This window comes from Lissotriton helveticus, chromosome 6 (assembly GCF_964261635.1).
Source record: "Lissotriton helveticus chromosome 6, aLisHel1.1, whole genome shotgun sequence".
NCBI classification, from domain to species: domain Eukaryota; kingdom Metazoa; phylum Chordata; class Amphibia; order Caudata; family Salamandridae; genus Lissotriton; species Lissotriton helveticus.
This window is the reverse complement of record NC_136067.1, coordinates 1,775,528,246-1,775,547,574: the sequence shown is the minus strand read 5'-3', so window position 1 is coordinate 1,775,547,574 and position 19,329 is coordinate 1,775,528,246. Positions and strand designations below refer to the sequence as shown.

At 43.6% G+C, this 19,329-nt stretch overlaps 1 protein-coding gene across 1 annotated transcript in view; it reads left to right on the top strand.

Annotated features, from left to right (window-relative positions):
• Nucleotides 1–19,329, top strand: part of PRKCE (protein kinase C epsilon) — a 1,245,727-nt gene that overhangs the window by 726,320 nt on the left and 500,078 nt on the right. Inside the window, exons 7-8 of the mRNA XM_078649672.1 lie at nt 179–308; nt 16,081–16,238. Coding sequence (XP_078505798.1) covers nt 179–308; nt 16,081–16,238 — 288 coding nt within the window. The remainder of the gene's footprint in view (nt 1–178; nt 309–16,080; nt 16,239–19,329) is intronic.

Here is a 19,329-nt window from a genome sequence, read left to right as displayed (position 1 = left end):
CCCTGCTGCCAATCCTCGATAAATTATAGACACACGTTTTGCAATTTTTGTTCTCCAGTCTCTGCTTTGTTTATGTTCAGTGTTTCCTTGTCTTTACTGCATACCTTTGTTTTTGATGATTATGTTCTGATACAGTATATAACTGATAAACTGTTTACATTCCTTGTATTTTCCACAGGTCGGTTCCCAGCGCTTCAGTGTCAACATGCCTCACAAGTTTGGTATCCATAACTACAAAGTGCCCACCTTCTGTGACCACTGTGGTTCGTTGCTCTGGGGACTAATGAGGCAAGGTTTACAATGCAAAGGTATGGAAAATATATGCGTGCCGTCCGTTGCTCAGTCTGTATGTAACTTTTGACATTATAGCTGCATATTTAAGCAACCTCGTTCCTAGAAAATAAAATGAGGTTTCTGTGAGGAATCCTTGCTAGCAGAGGCTCAAGTGACAGCTTCCCTTGACGAATGGCCATGTTTAGCATTTTAGCGGCACCAGCTACACATAAAGTCAAGAAATAATTAGGAGTTAGGGCCAGATGTACGACCGTTTTTGGCATGCGCAAACGGGTTTGCGAACCCGACATCATGGGCCATGTACAAAGCCTATTTAGCGAGTCGCAATTTATTTGCGACAAGCTAAATAGGTTTTGCAACTTGCAATTTGGAAGGGGCGTTCCTTTCCAAATAGCGAGTCTCAAACCCATGTAATGTTTTGGAACCGCAATTGCAGTTGCAAAACACTCACAATTACCGCCTACTTCAAGTAGGTGGTAATGCATTCGCAAATGGGAAAGGGTCCCTAAGGGACCCCTTCCCCTTTGCAAATGCATGCAAAATTATTTTTTAGGGGCAGGCAGTGGTCCCAGGGACCACTGCCTACCCTTAGAAAATGAAACGAAAACGTTTCATTGTTTTTTTTTATGCATCCTGTTTTCCTTTAAGGAAAACGTGCTGCATTAAAAAAAAATACTTCTTTAGTTAAAAGCAGTCCCAGATATGGTGGTCTGCTGGGCCCAGCAGGCCACCATACCTGGGGGGCTGTCATTCCCAATGGGCTCACAAATTGCGAGAGGCTCATTATTATTAATAAGCCTCGCAATTTGCGACCCCACTGGGAATCGCAAACAGTGTTAAAGACACTGCTGTACATTTGGTTTTGCGCCTCGCAATTTTTCGCAAATTGCGAGGCGCAAAATGCTATGGTCGTACATCTGGTCCTTAATTCCTTATGATTCGAGGAAAAAGAACTTCTTACTGACTTTAACAACACCAAAAGCAGTTAAAGTAATCATGTATTATGACAGTTTTAAAGCAAAATGAAAAGGAGCCCATAAAAAACGGGAAAATGAAAAATTTATGGTATTCTTTGTCGTGGGTGACATACTCCAAGTTACCTTTTCGACCTGGTTGAGATGGAGAGCACTTCAAGTAAATCCTGCTGGTTTGCCCCAGTTACCTTGTCTTTTCAGTCAACATCGCCAGTGGGGAAAGGACGGACACCATGGCTGAGATGGGCTTCACAGGGTAATAACATATGTGAAATCTGACGTCTCACTGAAGATTGGCACCGAAAGTTCTGAGTGGAACAAGCATGGAGATTGTAGCTGAAAAAGGTGTTCGGACCCGGGTTGTTTTGCCACCGTTACACTTTCTTTGTATGTTGGGACTTAGTCTCTTTTTAGATCTCAAAGTCTGTCAATGTCTGAATGCCCTGGTTGGGCAACGCTTCTCAAGATGATATACCTGGTTTCACTGACCCCCAGGAGCCTTAAACGTAACTACAGAAACCTCAGACAGGTGAACTCGTAAATCGTGCTTGCTAAGAGTGTGTCTGGCTTGGTTGTTCTTGTCCCCTTGTTATAGTCCTGCCTGGCTTTGTTACCCTTGCCCCCTTGTTAAGGTCCTCTTGGAATTTAATGTCAAAGTCGAAGCTTTACATAAAAGCTATTGCCTACGTTATGACCACTCCGATAGGTCCCCAACCTTTGGGAACATTTCTAAAAGTGCAAGGAGCCGTACTAACATAAAGTGCCCAGGCGGTGAAATAGGCGTGTGCGCCTATTCTTTGTGTTCCATGGGGCGCTGTAGTATTATTGAAGGGGTTGCAGATGTTTGTGCAGCCCCATCTGTTGTACTAATAACCATGGCTGCACATTGCTGCTCAGAAGAGCCCCTGGATTTGGGGCCTTTTGATCTCATTGTTCCAAACAGCGGGGGAGGAAGGCGGAAAATCTCTTTCATTTTTGTTGCAAAGATAATAATCTTCCCTAATTGTCAAAAATTAGAACTGATTCCTTTCTTCTTTTTAAAATTCCTGTTTAGGTTTTGATTCGTCTGAATATATCAGGGATAGATTTGCCTACACACTCTAATCTGATAAAAGCAATCCCCTTTTCTGCATTTGCTTTCACTGTAGAACATATTGCACTGGCTGCCAGCTGGTCTATAAAGCTACTGCGTTAGGATGTTGGCTAACTATAAACCAGTGGAACTGTACCATATAAAAGTGGGCCATTTCAGGGGTGATAAAGGCTGCCCTTTAAACTTGAAAATGATATTGTTTTAGATATTTAAAAATATTGGTATGTTCCTGCAGTGTCAATGTACTTGTGTGCATTTTGCCTCATGACCCCACTCACCACTAAGCAATAAATATGAAAGCGTCAATCAATTGAGTTGTATCTTATCTTTTCTTTTTTAATATGCCATTGTAGGCTGTGAAAAAGCAGGGGGTAAACATTTGCTGAAAGAGAAATGTAAAGAGAACATGTACACCATTGTAGATATCCCAAGACAAAATATTACAGAAACACCACTAGAGCTGCGTGTTATCTGTTAATTTGATACAGGGAGTTAACCACAAAGCAAATACAGATATTTTCTTTAATTTATTCTGTGTTGTAAAGGTTTAGCCATCACAATGTACCGAAATATAAGCCATGAAGCTCTTCAGTTAGTCACACCACCGGCTTATTCATTTACCCGAAAAAACAATAAAAGGTCATATTTCGTGAATAAAAACACCAAATCTGGTAAAGATGTTTAATTGAATAACGCTTTATAAATTAAGTCATATCATAAATAAAATCCTCAGGAGAAGTTCCCTTCTGTCAGTATGTTGACATGCAACTTATATTTTGCGGTTCGAGGTTAATAACATGCTTCGAAACCCTAGTTATTCTGCTGATTAAACCTCATAACAAAAAACTGGAATGACATTTTAGCATTTTTCCGACACTGTGGTAGTGTGGTAACACATTGTCCAATGCCTTTCATCTGAGAGGTTAACCCTAGAAATACAAAATTAGTATTAGTAGCAATGGCCTTCATCAGAATGTTCAGAAAACATTTTCCGCTTTACCTTTTTAGTTTGCTTGATAAGTGCTCCATTTTTCACCCTAAAATGCAGCTAGAAGGAAGAGTGTGCTCTTGAAGCTCACTTGATATTTATTTCTGAAAAATATCTAGAAAAATTGCAACAATAGCTGAAGATGACTGAGTGTACCGGAGTTATAACACTATTTTGATTTAGTGGTTGCAAGCTTATTTTACTGTGGTATGGAGCCTGCAAATAAACAAAATATTGAACCCTCCTAATTGATTCTCTAATAATACAAATGATGCTCTTCAGTTGCTGATGTTTTCTGACATTTACAACAAACCCCTTTCTAGTTTGATGCTTAAAAAGGCCCAATAACTTAAATAGTGAATATTTGTGGTTTACATTATTTATCATACTATCTTCAAAGTGTAAGAATAAATTATACAAAGGTCATTCATGAAGAGGTTGAAAAGGGTATGTGTCAGATCACAGCCCCGCTTTTTCCATATTTATTTTATTTTATTTATTTTATTTTTAACATTTGTAGAGCGCGGCGAATACCCTAAGGCGTCTCGGCGCTAAACCGATCATTTGTTTCATAGTTGTGCAGATGGTTTCATTGATTAAACAGCCATGTCTTTACAAGTTTCCTAAATTGAAGGAGAGAAGGACTGGTCTTAATGTGTTGAGGAAGTGTGTAATCCATAGTTTAGGAGCGGCCACAAGGAAACGGCGGTCACCCCATGACACCGTCTTTGATCGAGGAATAACTAATTGGTGCAGCTCCGAGGATCGAAGATGTCTGCGGGGAATATAAAGTTTTAGTTGATCCTTCAAAGTATGAGGTCCTTGGTTATTGAGTGCCTTATAAACTATACATAAGGACTTAAACTTTATTCTGTTTTTGATGGTGAGCCAATGATATTGTCTTATCGTTTCTGAAATGGGGTGAAATTTGGCTGTACCAGAGAGCAAGCGTGCCGCCGCATTCTGTATGGACTGCAGCTTGTTTATGACCCTAACCTGAGCATCAAGAAAAAGTCCGTTACAGTAGTCTAGTGAAGACAAGACTAAGGAGCATACCAGTGTTTTGATTAATGCCTCTGGAAGAAAAGGGCTAATCTTTCTTATCATTTTTAGTTTGTAATGGGCCGTTGTCGCAACTTTATTTGCATGGTCCATAAAGCTGAGACCGTTGTCGAATATGACTCCCAGATTCCTGACCTTTGATGTTGGGATGGGGGGTGTACCAAAGGCCGGTGGCCACCAACATGAAGGCCATTCTGGGAGGAGAGGTCCAAAGACGACTACCTCAGTCTTCTCTGAGTTGAGTTTGAGACAGTTTGTGGCCATCCATGCTCCTATTTCCGTCATTCCATTTTTGAAGTTGTGGGCAACCTGTCCTCCATCACCCTTAATAGCCAGTACCAGCTGCGTGTCGTCCGCATAAGATGTTAGGCTCATCCCATATGCTCTGATGACATTAGCAAGGTCCGACACATAGATATTAAATAGTGTCGGACTGAGGGATGAGCCTTGGGGGACACCGCATGGCAATGTGAGTTGAGCAGACTGGAACGGTCCAAGGGTGACTGCTCGAGTTCTCTGAGCTAGGAAGGATGCAAGCAGATCTTTGGCAGAGTGACTGATGCCTAGCCTTCCGACACGATCGACCAGAGTGTTATGGTCGACCGTGTCGAAAGCTGCTGACAAATCCAATAAGACTAGAATAGCAGTCCCGCCTTGATCCCGTATGGCCCTGACGTCGTCAGCAGCCTTGATAAGGGCGGTTTCAGTCCCATGAAATCTCCTAAAGCCGTACTGAGAATCATCCAACAAACGATGTTTCTCGATGTAATCTGAGAGTTGGGAATTCATTGCCTTTTCGGCCAATTTGGCCAAAAACGGTAGACTCGCAATGGGCCTGTAATTTTTGAGTTCATTTTTATCTAGGCAAGGTTTTTTTAGTAGGGGTTTCAATAAAGTTTTCTTTAATAAGTTAGGGTAATTCCCTGAGGAGACGATGGAGTTGCAGACTTGTGTCAGCGTTGGTATAATTGAGTCCAGGACTGGTGGTAGCACTGAAAAAGGGCAGGGGTCTAGGGCAGAGCCTGTTTTTATTGTAGAGACTATGCTTTTTATGTGGTCATCTGTCAATTTCTGGAAGCTAGTAAAAGCAATAGTCGGATGTGGAGAAGATGGAGCCACGTTCGTCATAGATGGTTTAGATGTGAAAGCTTGAAAAATATCGTCCACCTTAGTAAAGAAGAATTTTGCCAAGGCCTCACAGAGAGCTTGTGAAGGAGGGGGAATAAGGTCGGGGGCGTTTCCTGCCAATGTCTTAGTGATTTCATATAGACGTTTACTAGAGTTTTTGGCATGATTGATTTGATTGGTATAAAATAGTTTTTTTGCTTTAATGATCATGGATTTATAAAGTGCCAGAGCATCTTTATAGGCTTTCTTGCTTGCTATGTCGTAGGTTTTTCTCCAGCATCTTTCCAGGTTCCTATTGATTTGTTTTTGCTGTCTTAACTCGTCGGAGTACCATGGAGCAGTCGATGTTGATCTATTCCTGGACAAAGTTTTAATGGGAAGGGTATTCTCGGTTGCCTGAGCAAGCCAGGTGTGAAATTGTTGTGTAGCCTCGTTAGGGTCGGTGGATACCGATGGCCTGGTATTGTCCAACTGTATTTTCAGCTCAGTTGGATTGATATTCTTCCAGTCTTTAAAGGGAGCATGGTCTATTGTGGCGGGTTTCTTATTTTGCAGGGAGTTGGTGGTGAGCTTACCGAATATGGCATAGTGATCGGTCCATGGCATTGGACGGATGTCCATTATGTGGAGCCCGTCCACATTGGAGAATATAGCGTCTAGAGTATGGCCTGCTAAGTGAGTGGCCTTAGCGACTAATTGTTTCAGTCCCAGTGTTTCCATGTCCGCTATAAGAGAGGCTGTATCAGTTTGGTCGGCCTGGTCTAAGTGAAAATTGAAGTCACCTAAAACAGTTAGCGTGTTTTCTGTACCTAGAGTTTCCATCATCATAGGGAATGTATTTGTCGTCTCTCCATTTGTTCTGGTGTGGACACTTGCTCTTGTGTTCCTATGAAGCAATTTTAAAGTATTATCATAGTTTTCACATCCTTCGATTAAACTAAACGTATGAGATCACGGTTGACTGAATCAAAAGTTTTTTTCAGCCAATCAGAATTCTAGAGATTTACATCTACTTATGCTAAGTGAGAATTAGAATACCACAATGGATCTCACACCGCTAGCCTCTCCTCCGGGTCGCCCCTAAGCACTCTGGTATTTGTAGTGCATGTAGATCGCCGAGTGGAAACAAAGTTTGTAAGTAGTTCACCAAAGTTGGTGCGAGTAGTTACTCGTTATCCCCAAGATCTCTAGACCCGAGACATGGCCCGGGTTTTGGGATAGTTATACAGGCTCCCTTGAGCCGGTGGAGGTGACGACCTCGAGATTACGCACCTGCGCGCCATAAAAGGTATCTGGACCTACGAATATTTTCGGCAGCCCACGCAGCAACACCGTGCACACGCCTAATCCCTGCTGACGAGCGGTAATGACCGCGAAACACGTGTCCAGTGATGGCAAGCACACCAGTGAACACCCTCAAGACTCAAGACTCGGGTAGAAGTGCACCCGCTGATACCTACTACATTGACCATCATGCTCCGGGGTCACACGCTGATGGGACGAGCAGTGTGCGACCTCATTTGGAAATAAGGGAGAATTAGGTTGTGAAGGTGGAGCTTATCATGGCACTTTTCCTGTTAGCTGTTACAACTTTTGTCATATAGAGCCGAACGTTTGTGTCCCCCTATTGAGTGCATATTTGTCTTTTGGTCATTTGTGCAAAAAGTTAAAACTTTTGCATTTCTAATTGGACTCTTTCTCCTAAATATATCCACAGAGTGCTTCATAAAGTGTCCCTGACTAAATGTCCTGAAGAAGCTCTCCCCAAATTGCTCTTCATATGTTTGGAACATTAACAACTATTGTTTCTAACTGAACATATTACCAGGGCAATAATGCTAAATTGAGACTACTTCGGTGCTAACAGAAAACCTTCCACTGTCCCGGTTGGAATGTGTATCTGATTTTAGTTTATGTGTGCCTACTTGACACATTCCTTTGACAATCACAGCACGTATCACTCACTTGAGCACTGCACTATCCCCTTGTCTCACTGTTTACAGCACTCTCATTAACAGTGCTGCAAATGTAGATAGTTCAATGTTGTTATTTGAAAAGTGAATGAAGTAAATCTCCATACTTAGGGAGAGTTTCATGTTTTCCTGCTATGTACTATTACTTCAATTCTCCTTGGATGGTTAATGCAAGATTTGAGTTGTTGAACTGATTTTCCGTTACAAGGTAATTGTGTACCAGTAAGACACGTAATGCCTGAAGCTTCTACTCATTGCCATTACGTGTTTCAGAAGAGATCCTTCTTCTCAAGACAGTACTTGAAATAAGCCATGCCAGGAAGTGGAAAGAAACTTTCAGAATTAAGTACTTTTAGAAATGTATTGGAACTCCTGCACTGTAGTAACTCAAAAGCAAGCTTAACATGTAGCAGCCACTCCTTCTGAGCCGGTGTCTCAAAATTGGATGATGTTTATTTGGGCAGTGGGGGAGGAGAAGGATCACTTTCTTGAGTCCAGGTATACTAGGAACATTGTCTTCCTGGCAAGCAGGGGACGGTCCCTTAAACTCTGGGAATTACTTGTTGCGGCTTCAATTGTTTTCTGGGGCTCACTGAGAGGAACCTCTATAGAATATAGAAACCCACTACATCCCAACATATCTTTACATGCTTTTGTATGACGGAGGCAGTATTCCTTAAGAGACCTCATTGGTCGAAAGCTCTCAACTGAAAGTCACCCAGTCTCTTCTGATAGGAGCTTTAATAGTCAGGCTTCTGCCATACAATTTGAGTTTGCGGAATTTTGCAAGAATCTCCATTTATGCCCTGTTATGATTTTTAAGCTTTTCAAGTAGTCCTTTTGGACTTTTGACAAAGACTTTCAGGTCCCTGAAGTTCCTAGGCTAGACCTCATCTTCATTTTGAAATATTTAAATGACCTTTGGTAGAACGAGCCTCTTCAGTTTCATAAACCTGTCTTAAGTGATGAAAGACACTAGGAAATCATGTAGTCTCCTAATTTTTACCAGCTTTCTATTGTTTTACTATGACATCAATGCAGTTTCACGACTATTGCAAAGCTACCCCAACATGGGGGAAGACTCCTCTGTGCACAGCAATGATAGACGAAAGAAACGTCTGATTCAATCTTCCATAAAGTTAACTGAGTTCAATAATGCTGATATCAAGTCTTGTTTAATTGATCAACTCATTATTTTCATGGCTGTGTTCAATCAATCGATTATATCATTATTGTTGTCATCATGGTTTCGATTTCACCAATGAATAATCATCGCTGTTTTAATCATTCCCAATGCATTTCGGGCGCTGTAAAGGCCCTTCATCAGGGGATAACTATAAACACTGGGTTAATCGACTGAAAGCTGTGATATGATATTATTCCGCTGGGTTTCCACCTGAATGTTAGTGCTCCCGCGATGTGCCCAGCATTGTGTCTGACCTTCAGACGTTTCTTTCGTCTATCATTGCTGTGCACAGAGGAGTCTTCCCCCATGTTGGGGTAGCTTTGCAATAGTCGTGGTCATTGTCACGCTGTATGGACTAGACAGCGATTCCCCTGAAGCACGCTACAGATCATAACTAATAGAGTACAACAGAGAATTTGGGCTGTGCGAGTCCCACCTATCTATTTTATCAATGCAGTTTCAATCATATGCAGATGAACCAAGCAAACTGACATCGGTCCAAAAAACCATTAGTGTTAAAATAGCTAAGGTGCCATTACATGCTTCTCAATAATTGTTGACCAGTTTGTCAGTTTGAGATAAGTCTCTGAGACAAGAGAACCCCCAGACTTTGATTAGGTTTTTTTTTTACTCACACCTATTTATTGAATTTCGTAAAAGATACAATAGTTTTACAAATAGCATAAGTTAACAACAGATATGTGTGTGGGGATGCAATATGCCTCTCTGCACCTTACATATTTAGACAAATAAGCAAATAAGTGATGTAGTATGTACATTTCCGCAATAGCTCCCAGTCTCAGTATCAAATATTTAACTTTTCCCCAAAGGAAAACATAACCATTAACATCTAGAGAGAATCAAAGAGGAAGAAGAGATAAGACTCCACCCACCCATGTCCAACCTATCCCCTTAGTAAAAAAAGAAGAGGTTCTCTGTGTATGGCGAGGGCGGGCGTTACACAGCATGTTCAAGTTCAAGTTCAGGCATTTATAAAGCGCACTACTCACCCAGAGGGTCTCAAGGCGCTAGAGGGAGGGGTTCATTGTTTATCGAATAGCCAAGTTTTCAGTTCTTTTCTGAAGGAGATGTGATTCTGAGTAAGGCGGAGGTGGGTGGGGAGTGAGTTCCAGGTCTTGGCAGCCAGGAAGGAGAAGGATCTGCCACCCATGGTGGTTTTTCGGATGCGCGGGACTGCGGCGAGGGCTTGAATGGATGATCTTAGTTGGCGGGTGGGATAGTAGAAGGACAGTCGGGAGTTGAGGCATTCTGGTCCTAGATTATAAAGGGCCTTGTGTGCGTGGGTAAGAAGGCGGAAAGTAATTCTTTTGTTGACGGGAAGCCAGTGGAGGTTTTTTAAGTGACCGGTGATGTGCTCTTGGCGCGGTATGTCTAATATGAGTCTCGCTGATGCGTTTTGGATGCGCTGGAGCTTTTTGTCTGAGTTGAGTTTTAAGCAGCTCTGTTTCATCCATTCGGCTACTTCTTTCATACCTTCGTGAAGGTTGTCCTTGGCGGTGTTGGGGTCTTTGGTGATGTTGGGGTCTTTGGTGAGTGAAAGTATCAGTTGGGTGTCGTCGGCGAAGGAGATGATGATTTGGTTGTGTCGACGTGCGATGGGGGCGAGGGGACTCATGTAGACGTTGAAGAGGGTGGGACTGAGTGAGGAGCCTTGAGGTACGCCGCAGATGACTTCGGTGGGCTCTGAGTAGAAAGGGGGGAGTCGGACTCTCTGTGTTCTCCCGGCTAGGAACGAGATGATCCAGTCCAAGGCTTTTCCTTGTATGCCAATGTTGTTGAGGCGTTGTATGAGGGTGTTGTGACAGACAGTGTCGAAGGCGGCGGAGAGGTCGAGAAGAATGAGGGCCACTTTTTCACCGTTGTCCAGGAGTGCTCGTATGTCGTCGGTCGCCTCAATGAGGGCGGTCTCGGTGCTGTGTTTGGCTCGAAAGCCGTTCTGTGAGGGATCCAGGGAGTTGTTGGATTCAAGGAAGGCTGCGAGTTGGCTGTTGACGGCTTTCTCGATGACTTTGGCCGGGAAAGGGAGGAGGGAGATGGGTCGGTAGTTTTTCAGTTCTGAGGGGTCTGCTGTTGGTTTTTTCAGAAGGGCGCTGAGTTCGGCGTGTTTCCATGTTTCTGGAAAGGTGGCTGAGTTGAAGGAGCAGTTGATGACATCGCGGAGTTGGGGAGCGATGATGGAGTCAGCTTTGTTGAAGATGTAGTGGGGGCAGGGGTCAGAAGGTGAGCCAGAGTGGATTGAGTTCATGAGGCGAATGGTATCTTCAATGGTGATTGGGTTCCAGGAATTGAGGTAGTTAGTTGGAGGGGTGGGATCAGAAGGGGGTGGGGTGAGTTGGTCATTGGGAGTGTTCTTGAAGCTGTTGTGGATGTCGGCAATTTTGTTGTAGAAGAAGGAGGATAGCGCGTTGCAGAGGTCTTGGGAGTTAGTGATGTCGTTGGATGCTGCGGGAGGGTTGGTGAATTCTTTGACGATATTGAAGAGTTCCTTGCTGTTATGAGAATTGTTGTCGAGACGGTCCTTAAATGCTGATTTCTTGGCGGATCGAATCAGTTGGTGGTGTTTGCGGGTGGCTGTCTTGAGGGAGGTCATGTTGTCTGAGGTTGGTTCTTTTCTCCAATTCTTCTCCAGGGTGCGGCATGTCTTCTTGGATTTTTTAAGGTCATCATTGAAGCAGGGAGCCTTTTTGCTGAATGATTTCAACTGGTGTTTTTTCAGGGGTGCTAGTTCGTCCGCACTGTGTGTAATCCATTGCCTGAGGTTTGTGGCCGCTTGGTCTGGGTCCGTAGTTAGGGTGGGAGTGTTTTGGCTGAGGGATGCGAGGAGTTGGTCGGTGGTGATTTTGTTCCATTTTCTTCGGGGAATGGGTTGTGGACGGTTGTGGGTTAGGGTTGTTTTGTAGCTGAAGTGAACACAGCTGTGATCCGTCCAGTGGAGAGCTGTAGTGTGATCGAAGGAGATGTGCTTGCTGGAGGTGAAGATAGGGTCGAGCGTGTGTCCGGCTGTGTGAGTGGGGGTGTCAACAAGTTGTTTGAGTCCGAGATTGGACAGGTTGTCCAGGAGGGTGGTGGTGTTGTTGTCGAGAATGTTGTCAAGGTGGTAGTTGAGGTCTCCTAGAAGAATGTAGTTCTCGGAGGCGAGGGCGTGCGGGCTGACGAAGTCAGTGATGTCGTCGCTGAATTGAGATCGGGTGCCTGGGGGCCTGTAGATGAGGGTTCCTCTGAGGGTGGTCCTGGGGTCGGTGTGGATCTGAAAGTGGAGGTGTTCGGCGGTTGCAAGATTGTCGTCAGAGCTGGTTGTATTTTGATGGTGTTTCTATGGACGATGGCGATGCCTCCTCCAGTTTTTTTAATGGTGCGGTCTTTTCGAATGATCTTGTAAGTGTCCGGTATGGCTATGGCGATGTCGGGGGCAGAAGATGCGTTCATCCAAGTTTCAGTGAGGAAGGCGATGTCAGGTGACACAGTGTCGATTAGGTCCCAGAGTTCGGTTGCGTGTCTGTGGACCGAGCGGGTGTTCAGTAGGATGCATTTCAAGTCGTTGGGTTCGGAGCTGAGTGTGGAGGAAGTGTGTTTGGTGAGGGTCCTGAAGCAGTTGAACTTACAGGAGAGGCAGGAGAATGGGCCGTGGGTACGTCCTGGGGTAGCTACGCAGCATAGTGGGGTGCGTCCTGCGTTGAAGGCGAGGAGAGTAGCGGCATCATAAGTTACTCTGGGGGGTTGGGAGCGGCATAGGGCAGGGGGTCTGGCGCTGGTCGCGGTCCAGGCGCGGCCAGGCGCAGACGGGCTTACCTTTGGCGCACCTTCGGCGCGGCCGTAGCGCGTGGACGCTGCGCGTGGGACCATCTGACTCAAATGGGTGGGGGGGGGCGGAGCGTGGGAGGGTCAGCTGGGAGGCGGGATCGTGGAGGCGGGCCAGGGGATAGCACAACAACAAAATGGAGGGCAAAAATGAAAGTTAAAGCAGCGAGGGCACAGCACAATGCTCGTCAACAGGCAACCAAAGGCACCCAACTCCAACAGAATACCTCCTGCCAAAGCGCCACTCACATAACAACCAACGTTGAAAGCACAACACAGCAATGATGTCCAAATGATAAACACAGAGCGCAAAGCAGATAAGTACAACCAGGTTTCAAAAGTGCCAAACGACAATCAGCTCCAAAGCGCAACTGCAGAAGCTAGGATACACGCGGTTTATTTCGCAGTGAATGAGGCACAAAGCGCGATGAAAATACGTGAAAGTGAAATAAAGTTTTCAAAGCGCTGCGCGAGCAAGAGCTTCAAAGCGCGATTATTCTCTCAGAGGCTACAATACCAGGCGCAGTCAGGAAGTCGCGGGTGCAGGGGCTTCAGCTGCGGTGCAGGTGTTGTTAATGAATCTAGCAAGAGAGCGTGGGGGAGCGACCATTCAGGAAGGAATCCCGGCGGTCACAGCTAGGTACGGGCTGAGGAGAGTCTGCTCTTCGTGTGTGGGAGGGTCAGCTGGGAGGCGGGATCGTGGAGGCAGGCCAGGGGATAGCACAACAACAAAATGGAGGGCAAAAATGAAAGTTAAAGCAGCGAGGGCACAGCACAATGCTCGTCAACAGGCAAGCAAAGGCTCCCAACTCCAACAGAATACCTCCTGCCAAAGCGCCACTCACATAACAACCAACGTTGAAAGCACAACACAGCAATGATGTCCAAATGATAAACACAGAGCGCAAAGCAGATAAGTACAACCAGGTTTCAAAAGTGCCAAACGACAATCAGCTCCAAAGCGCAACTGCAGAAGCTAGGATACACGCGGTTTATTTCGCAGTGAATGAGGCACAAAGCGCGATGAAAATACGTGAAAGTGAAATAAAGTTTTCAAAGCGCTGCGCGAGCAAGAGCTTCAAAGTGCGATTATTCTCTCAGAGGCTACAATACCAGGCGCAGTCAGGAAGTCGCGGGTGCAGGGGCTTCAGCTGCGGTGCAGGTGTTGTTAATGAATCTAGCAAGAGAGCGTGGGGGAGCGACCGTTCAGGAAGGAATCCCGGCGGTCATTCCCAGCATGTGGGAATGGAGTGGACCAGTGTCATACTCTTATGTTGAAACTCTGCCACAAAGAGTGGGGGTGCTCATGGGGTGATGCTCTAATATTAATCAAAGAGCTGAACATCATGTAGGCAGGTAGGGGAGATGTATAAGCATTCTAGCCTGGACATGTAGTCGATGAGAGGGCACCAAGTCATCGTGAATTTCTTTTTAGTGAGTGTCACCGAGTGGGAGATGTGTTCCATTGCAAGAGCATGCCAGAGTCTATTGAACCACAGCGCAATCGCAGGGGCCTCTTTTTTCCATCAAAAGAGAGCAACACGTTTTTGGCTGCTCCTGTTAGATGGCCAAGGGTCTTCCAATCAGCGCGTTTCAGCTGGGTCAAGCCCTCCAGCTGAGTGGGCAGTAGACCTAAAAGCGTGCAGCAGGTTCTGCTTAAATGGGATAGTCTGGTGTGTTTTTGATGTAGCCAAAGATCTCTTTCCAGAATATTTAGATCACTATGCATGACCACCAGATGTGCATGAAGTCTCCCTCCGCCAAGTTACAGCGCCAGCTCAGGGTGGTGGCTGTCGGGAACATTTTATTGAGCCTGAGAGGTGTCAGGTACCATTGATAGATAACCTTATATGCGTTCTCTCTGTGTGGGATGCTTCTACGGGTTTTGGGGAAGTCGATCTATAGTCACGCCCACTATTTGGTTGTTATGGGGTTTACCAGTTCAGTTTCCCAGGATGTTTGGTACAAGTGTGTCACGGGAGTCTTGGAGGGCTTGATATGAGAGGAGAACTTTTGTGCCATTGTAGGTATGGGTCATTTTCACATGTGGCGTGAGCCTCTGAGTAGCAGCTAAGGAATTGGAGGGGTGTAGGGCCCAGTGGTGCAATTGGAGATATTGGAGGCAGAAGCGTTCTGTTTAGTTTTTATTACAAGATTATGTTCTTTAACTTTTCTGTCTGGACTAACTCGTGGTTTATGCAAGCTGCATAGCTATTGTTAAAGACCATAGTCCATCTTTTGATAGGCAGTTTGACTTCAGTCTAACTCATCGTTACTTTTCCTATCTTAAATTACTCATGAATATTCCTAGACCTACCGTTTTTGAGGATGATGATATGACTGTTCCTGTTTACCCCATAGAAATTAAAGCCAGTACTTAGATGAGACTGAATTCACTTCTTCAACGAGTTCAGTTTATGGAGAATCAGGGAAATACTGTTTCTTATAAGACTCCTGCTAACTGGCCTGCTGCAGACTTCTGACTCTCCAGAAGTCTTAGATTAGATTCTTTGGAACACTTATTGATTGGCGTGTAATGCAAATTTGACACCACAAGTGTTTCGCTGTCCTTCCCCTATAGCACTGGTTGAAGCCAATCATTAACATAAAGTAAAAGAAGATCAGCAAAGTTTCTTTTTGGTTTTGGTTGTAAGGTACATCTGGGTCCTCTTTTTGATTGTCAAGGGTCACCCTATCTGTATTTCACCATCAAGAAATACCAAAACCACTGGTATCGCTATAGCCAGGATAAGCAACTATAAAGTCATTGCTAGTTGTTAAGTCAAAAATGGGGAATGACTGCTTAATCGGTGTTGCTGCACTGATCACACATGTCTTCCACTTTACCAGACTTAGTTTCACCCACACCTTTTACCATGCATTAAGTAGATGAAATATCCTGGAGAAATCAAAATTGGAGTTGCAGCTTTCCAGCGAATCTTGTAACCGCTGTTTAGCAGGACATACTCATTATACTTTGTATTAGGAATTACTCTGCCCGCCAAATCAGGGCCTTAGACTACACTCAACAAAAGGTGATATTGCAATAATCAATAATTATTATATGGCGTGGCCAATGCTCCAGTGACTGCTTTGTACATATGAAATTGATGGGACATAATGTTATAAATATCATGATATTCAATCAGGATAATACGTGGGTCCTAGTTCTAGATTTCTTGCTATCCTTAAAACTGCTCCAAGACAGATATGATACAGCTGCATTGATGTTTTGTAAATAACTTGTACAAGAGGTGTCAGGACAAAAAACAAAAATGGAGAGCTAAAGGTTTGCCTAATGGATGTGGCTGCAAGGAGGTGCTTGATGTAAGCAATAACTATATCCATTTCCCACTTTATAAAAAGGCTGTTTGTTTCTATTATTTCATATTTAACGAATTCCTGTTTATTGTTGCATCAAGAATTTTTTTTAACTTTATGTTACCCTGATAATTGCTTGAACAATTAACATATTTACGGTTTTACCAGAGAATGTGATCTCAGTTTCGTGATTTGCAGTAATATATTTCTGTTTTCTTCATTATCTCCAAACTCTTTGCTAGTTTGCAAGATGAATGTGCACAGGCGCTGTGAGTCGAATGTGGCCCCAAACTGTGGCGTCAATGCTCGGGGCATAGCTAAAGTACTAGCAGACCTTGGTGTTACCCCGGACAAAATCACCGGTGCCAGCCAACGAGGGGGCAAAAAGTTCAGTGAAAAGGTCAGTACTGTCTTCTCCAAAGAAAATGTGGCAAAGGGTATACAGTTCTTGTATGAAATCAAACATTTACAGCAACAAAACCTTTCTATTAAACTGTCACGGAAATTTTGTAAAGGTGACTAGAAATAGCAGCACAAGTTTCTGTTTTCTTTTCCTTCTTTCAGAAAGAAAATGTTGTATTTTGGCCAACCAAACCAAGCAGTGGGGGGCTGTTGGCCTGTAGCACTGTCTTCATTATTTGTGGTTACTGTACCCTTTTTAGGTCTAACCCAGAGACTGCTTTAGCTGTCTTGCCAGTCTCATGTTTTCTTAAAGAAATAAAGCTATTAAAATACTTGCATATAAAACATACAGGAGAGATCCGTGAATTTGCTTCATCCATTGGCCTGTGCACTTTTCATTAGCACTTTGCCTCCACCTATCCCTGCATACAGCGTGGGGCAATGGGTCAACTCATTTCAACCATTGCCTCTCTTGATGGTAACATTTTTCTTGTGCACATGTTCGCGCTCTCCTAAAATATAGACCATTTCATTACCAGGGATTATGGGACAATCTCAGCTTTCATTCAATTTGTTTATCAATATAATTGGCCATTTTTTGCTTGCTATGTATTTGCCAACATATTCACACTACTTTTATATGGTAACATGGTTCAATTTTATTACGTTGCACTTTAAATACCTACTGTATATGTTTTCCATAAATAAATAAATGCATAAAATATTACCTAGTCATACGAATCCCATTTGCACGCACTATATACAGGTTATATGTTAATGTTTTCACAATATTCTATTTAAAAATAATGGACTCGTGAGTATTTTCAACTCCACACAAAGTGGTGGAGCTCATTTGATATCCTTCTGATACCAGTGGACATGAACACGTGATTTGGTGGAGTCTGATTTCTTAAAACTAGGGCATCATCACCTCTTGCAGGAGTTTATCATCACTCAGTGAGGGAGGTATGGACTTGATGCTGAGACCTTGCAGAGGATTGAGAAACAATTTGATAGAGCAAAACCACCAAAGGTAGATTAGATTGCTCTCTAATGAATTACGTTTGTGGTTATGTGGATAGTAGCTGTTGCACCTGACTAATAATTGGAGAAGATATTCATATTCTCAAGTGTTAGCCAAAGTTTGGCTAGCAAAAATCATGATCTGTTCTCGAAGAGAATTTGAATAGATGAAAGGAATTTGTGTGCTAGAGCCAAGAAAGCTTTGGATTTTAAGAAGTAACCGATGTGTATATTATGGTATTGTCTGGCTACAAAATACATGTAAAAGAGGTATAATCAGAATTCCATAGATTGAGCTCCTTACAAACACCTAGAATCCATTCATATGTCATTCTGCACATTATGGTTAAACATTGTTCTTTACAACGTACAGAAACAGTAGCTCCACACAACTGTGTGTAAGATTCCCATATCCCAGTGAACGAAGTGGGGTGTGTACAGGTGGGCAATGGAAGAAGGCCTCTGAAAATACCAAAGGAAGTATTCAATCTAATTTGGTCACTGCAGAATATAAAAATATAATTCCGAAATGAATCAGACAGCTTAGAAGTGGTATTAAAGAAGAAAGGTATTACAGCTTGCAATATAAAATTTCACAATAGCCACAGATGCGATCGATACGCCACTGCAGGTCACTGGTTGGGACAGATCTCCTGGGGGTAGTCGGTCCTTAGGAGTCATAGAGTGGGTGAGCTGAGGGACAGACATGACCTGATTTAAATAAAACTCTAATTCAAACCAGTGCTCAATGCTCACACCTGTAGCCACAGCCAGCCTGTGGATTACAGTGCAAACAAGTACAGTACATCAAATGTATCGCTGTAGACATGCCTTTAATGAAATGGAAGGCCTTCTCACCTGAGACAATTAAATACAGTTCTGGAACATGTTAAAATCCTTCTGTTTTACTGTTGGGTTCAATGAACAATTTAGAAAAACATCTACTTCAATTAATTCCATTGCAGATGTTTAGACTGCAGCTCAGTAAAGTGTTAACAGCCTTCTGGTTTAGTCAGTCTTATTATGAATGCTCTAGCTGCTTCTCTGTTGATCAAAGCACCTGGATGCACAGTAGGAAATGTTGCTTTTAAATCATATTTTAGGGAACTATCAAACAAACTCTATTCAAATAGGCAAGAAAACATGTTTGTTTAACTTTCCCCCTCATAAATGTTGGTCAGTGGAGGAATTCAGTGCAAACGCTTGTTGGCATTCACAGAGCACAATGCACAAAAACGTGCATTGATATTCTAAATGTGGAGCCTCACGACCTCCATCACTCGACACGCTCTTCTGTTGTTCCAGGGTCTGTGAACTCACCCCCATGCCATGCGTGCCACCTTCAGTTAATCCTTGTTGTTCAGCTCACACCACTTTTCATGGTGAGATCACAAGTGTCAGACAATATTGTCTATGCTGCTGAACCCTGTGGAGAGGATGTAGCCTTACGGCTAGAGCGGTCAACCTCGAAGCTGGGGAACCCGGAATGAGTCTCGGCAACAACGCTCAACATCCTGTGATTCTGGGCAAATCACTTAATCTCTCCAGTATATCAAATCCAATTAAAATTTGTGCAGTGAATATTAAGTCATGGCACCTGAAGTGAATTTGAAAATCAGTGTGGTGCTGTTGTGTGTGAAAGGGGAAAATAACCCGGGGGCCGATGTGAGCCGTGAACAATCTAAATCGAGTATGCTGTAAACTCCACACACTGCCGGAAACACGTTCTGAACCAGAGACCTACTGGATTATTTAATGACCAGCCAGATCGGATTTATAACCGCGACTAGGTGTGGCATACCTTATCTAAATGTTATAGCCCTGAAGAAGTCAAGGGTTAATACCCTAACGACGAAACACGTGTTGGCTGGACTTTGTGTTGTTATCTTGAATAAAGACAAAGAGAATACATCACAAGATATTACTTGCCTCCTTCCATTCACCTACATTTTGTCGAACTTTAATTTTACTTGGATGCGTTTGCATAGGAATTGACATTATTCATTTTGGACTTTCTGGTCCCAACTCTGAGGGTTTTAGGGGTTTTTCCCTCACTTGTGGCACCG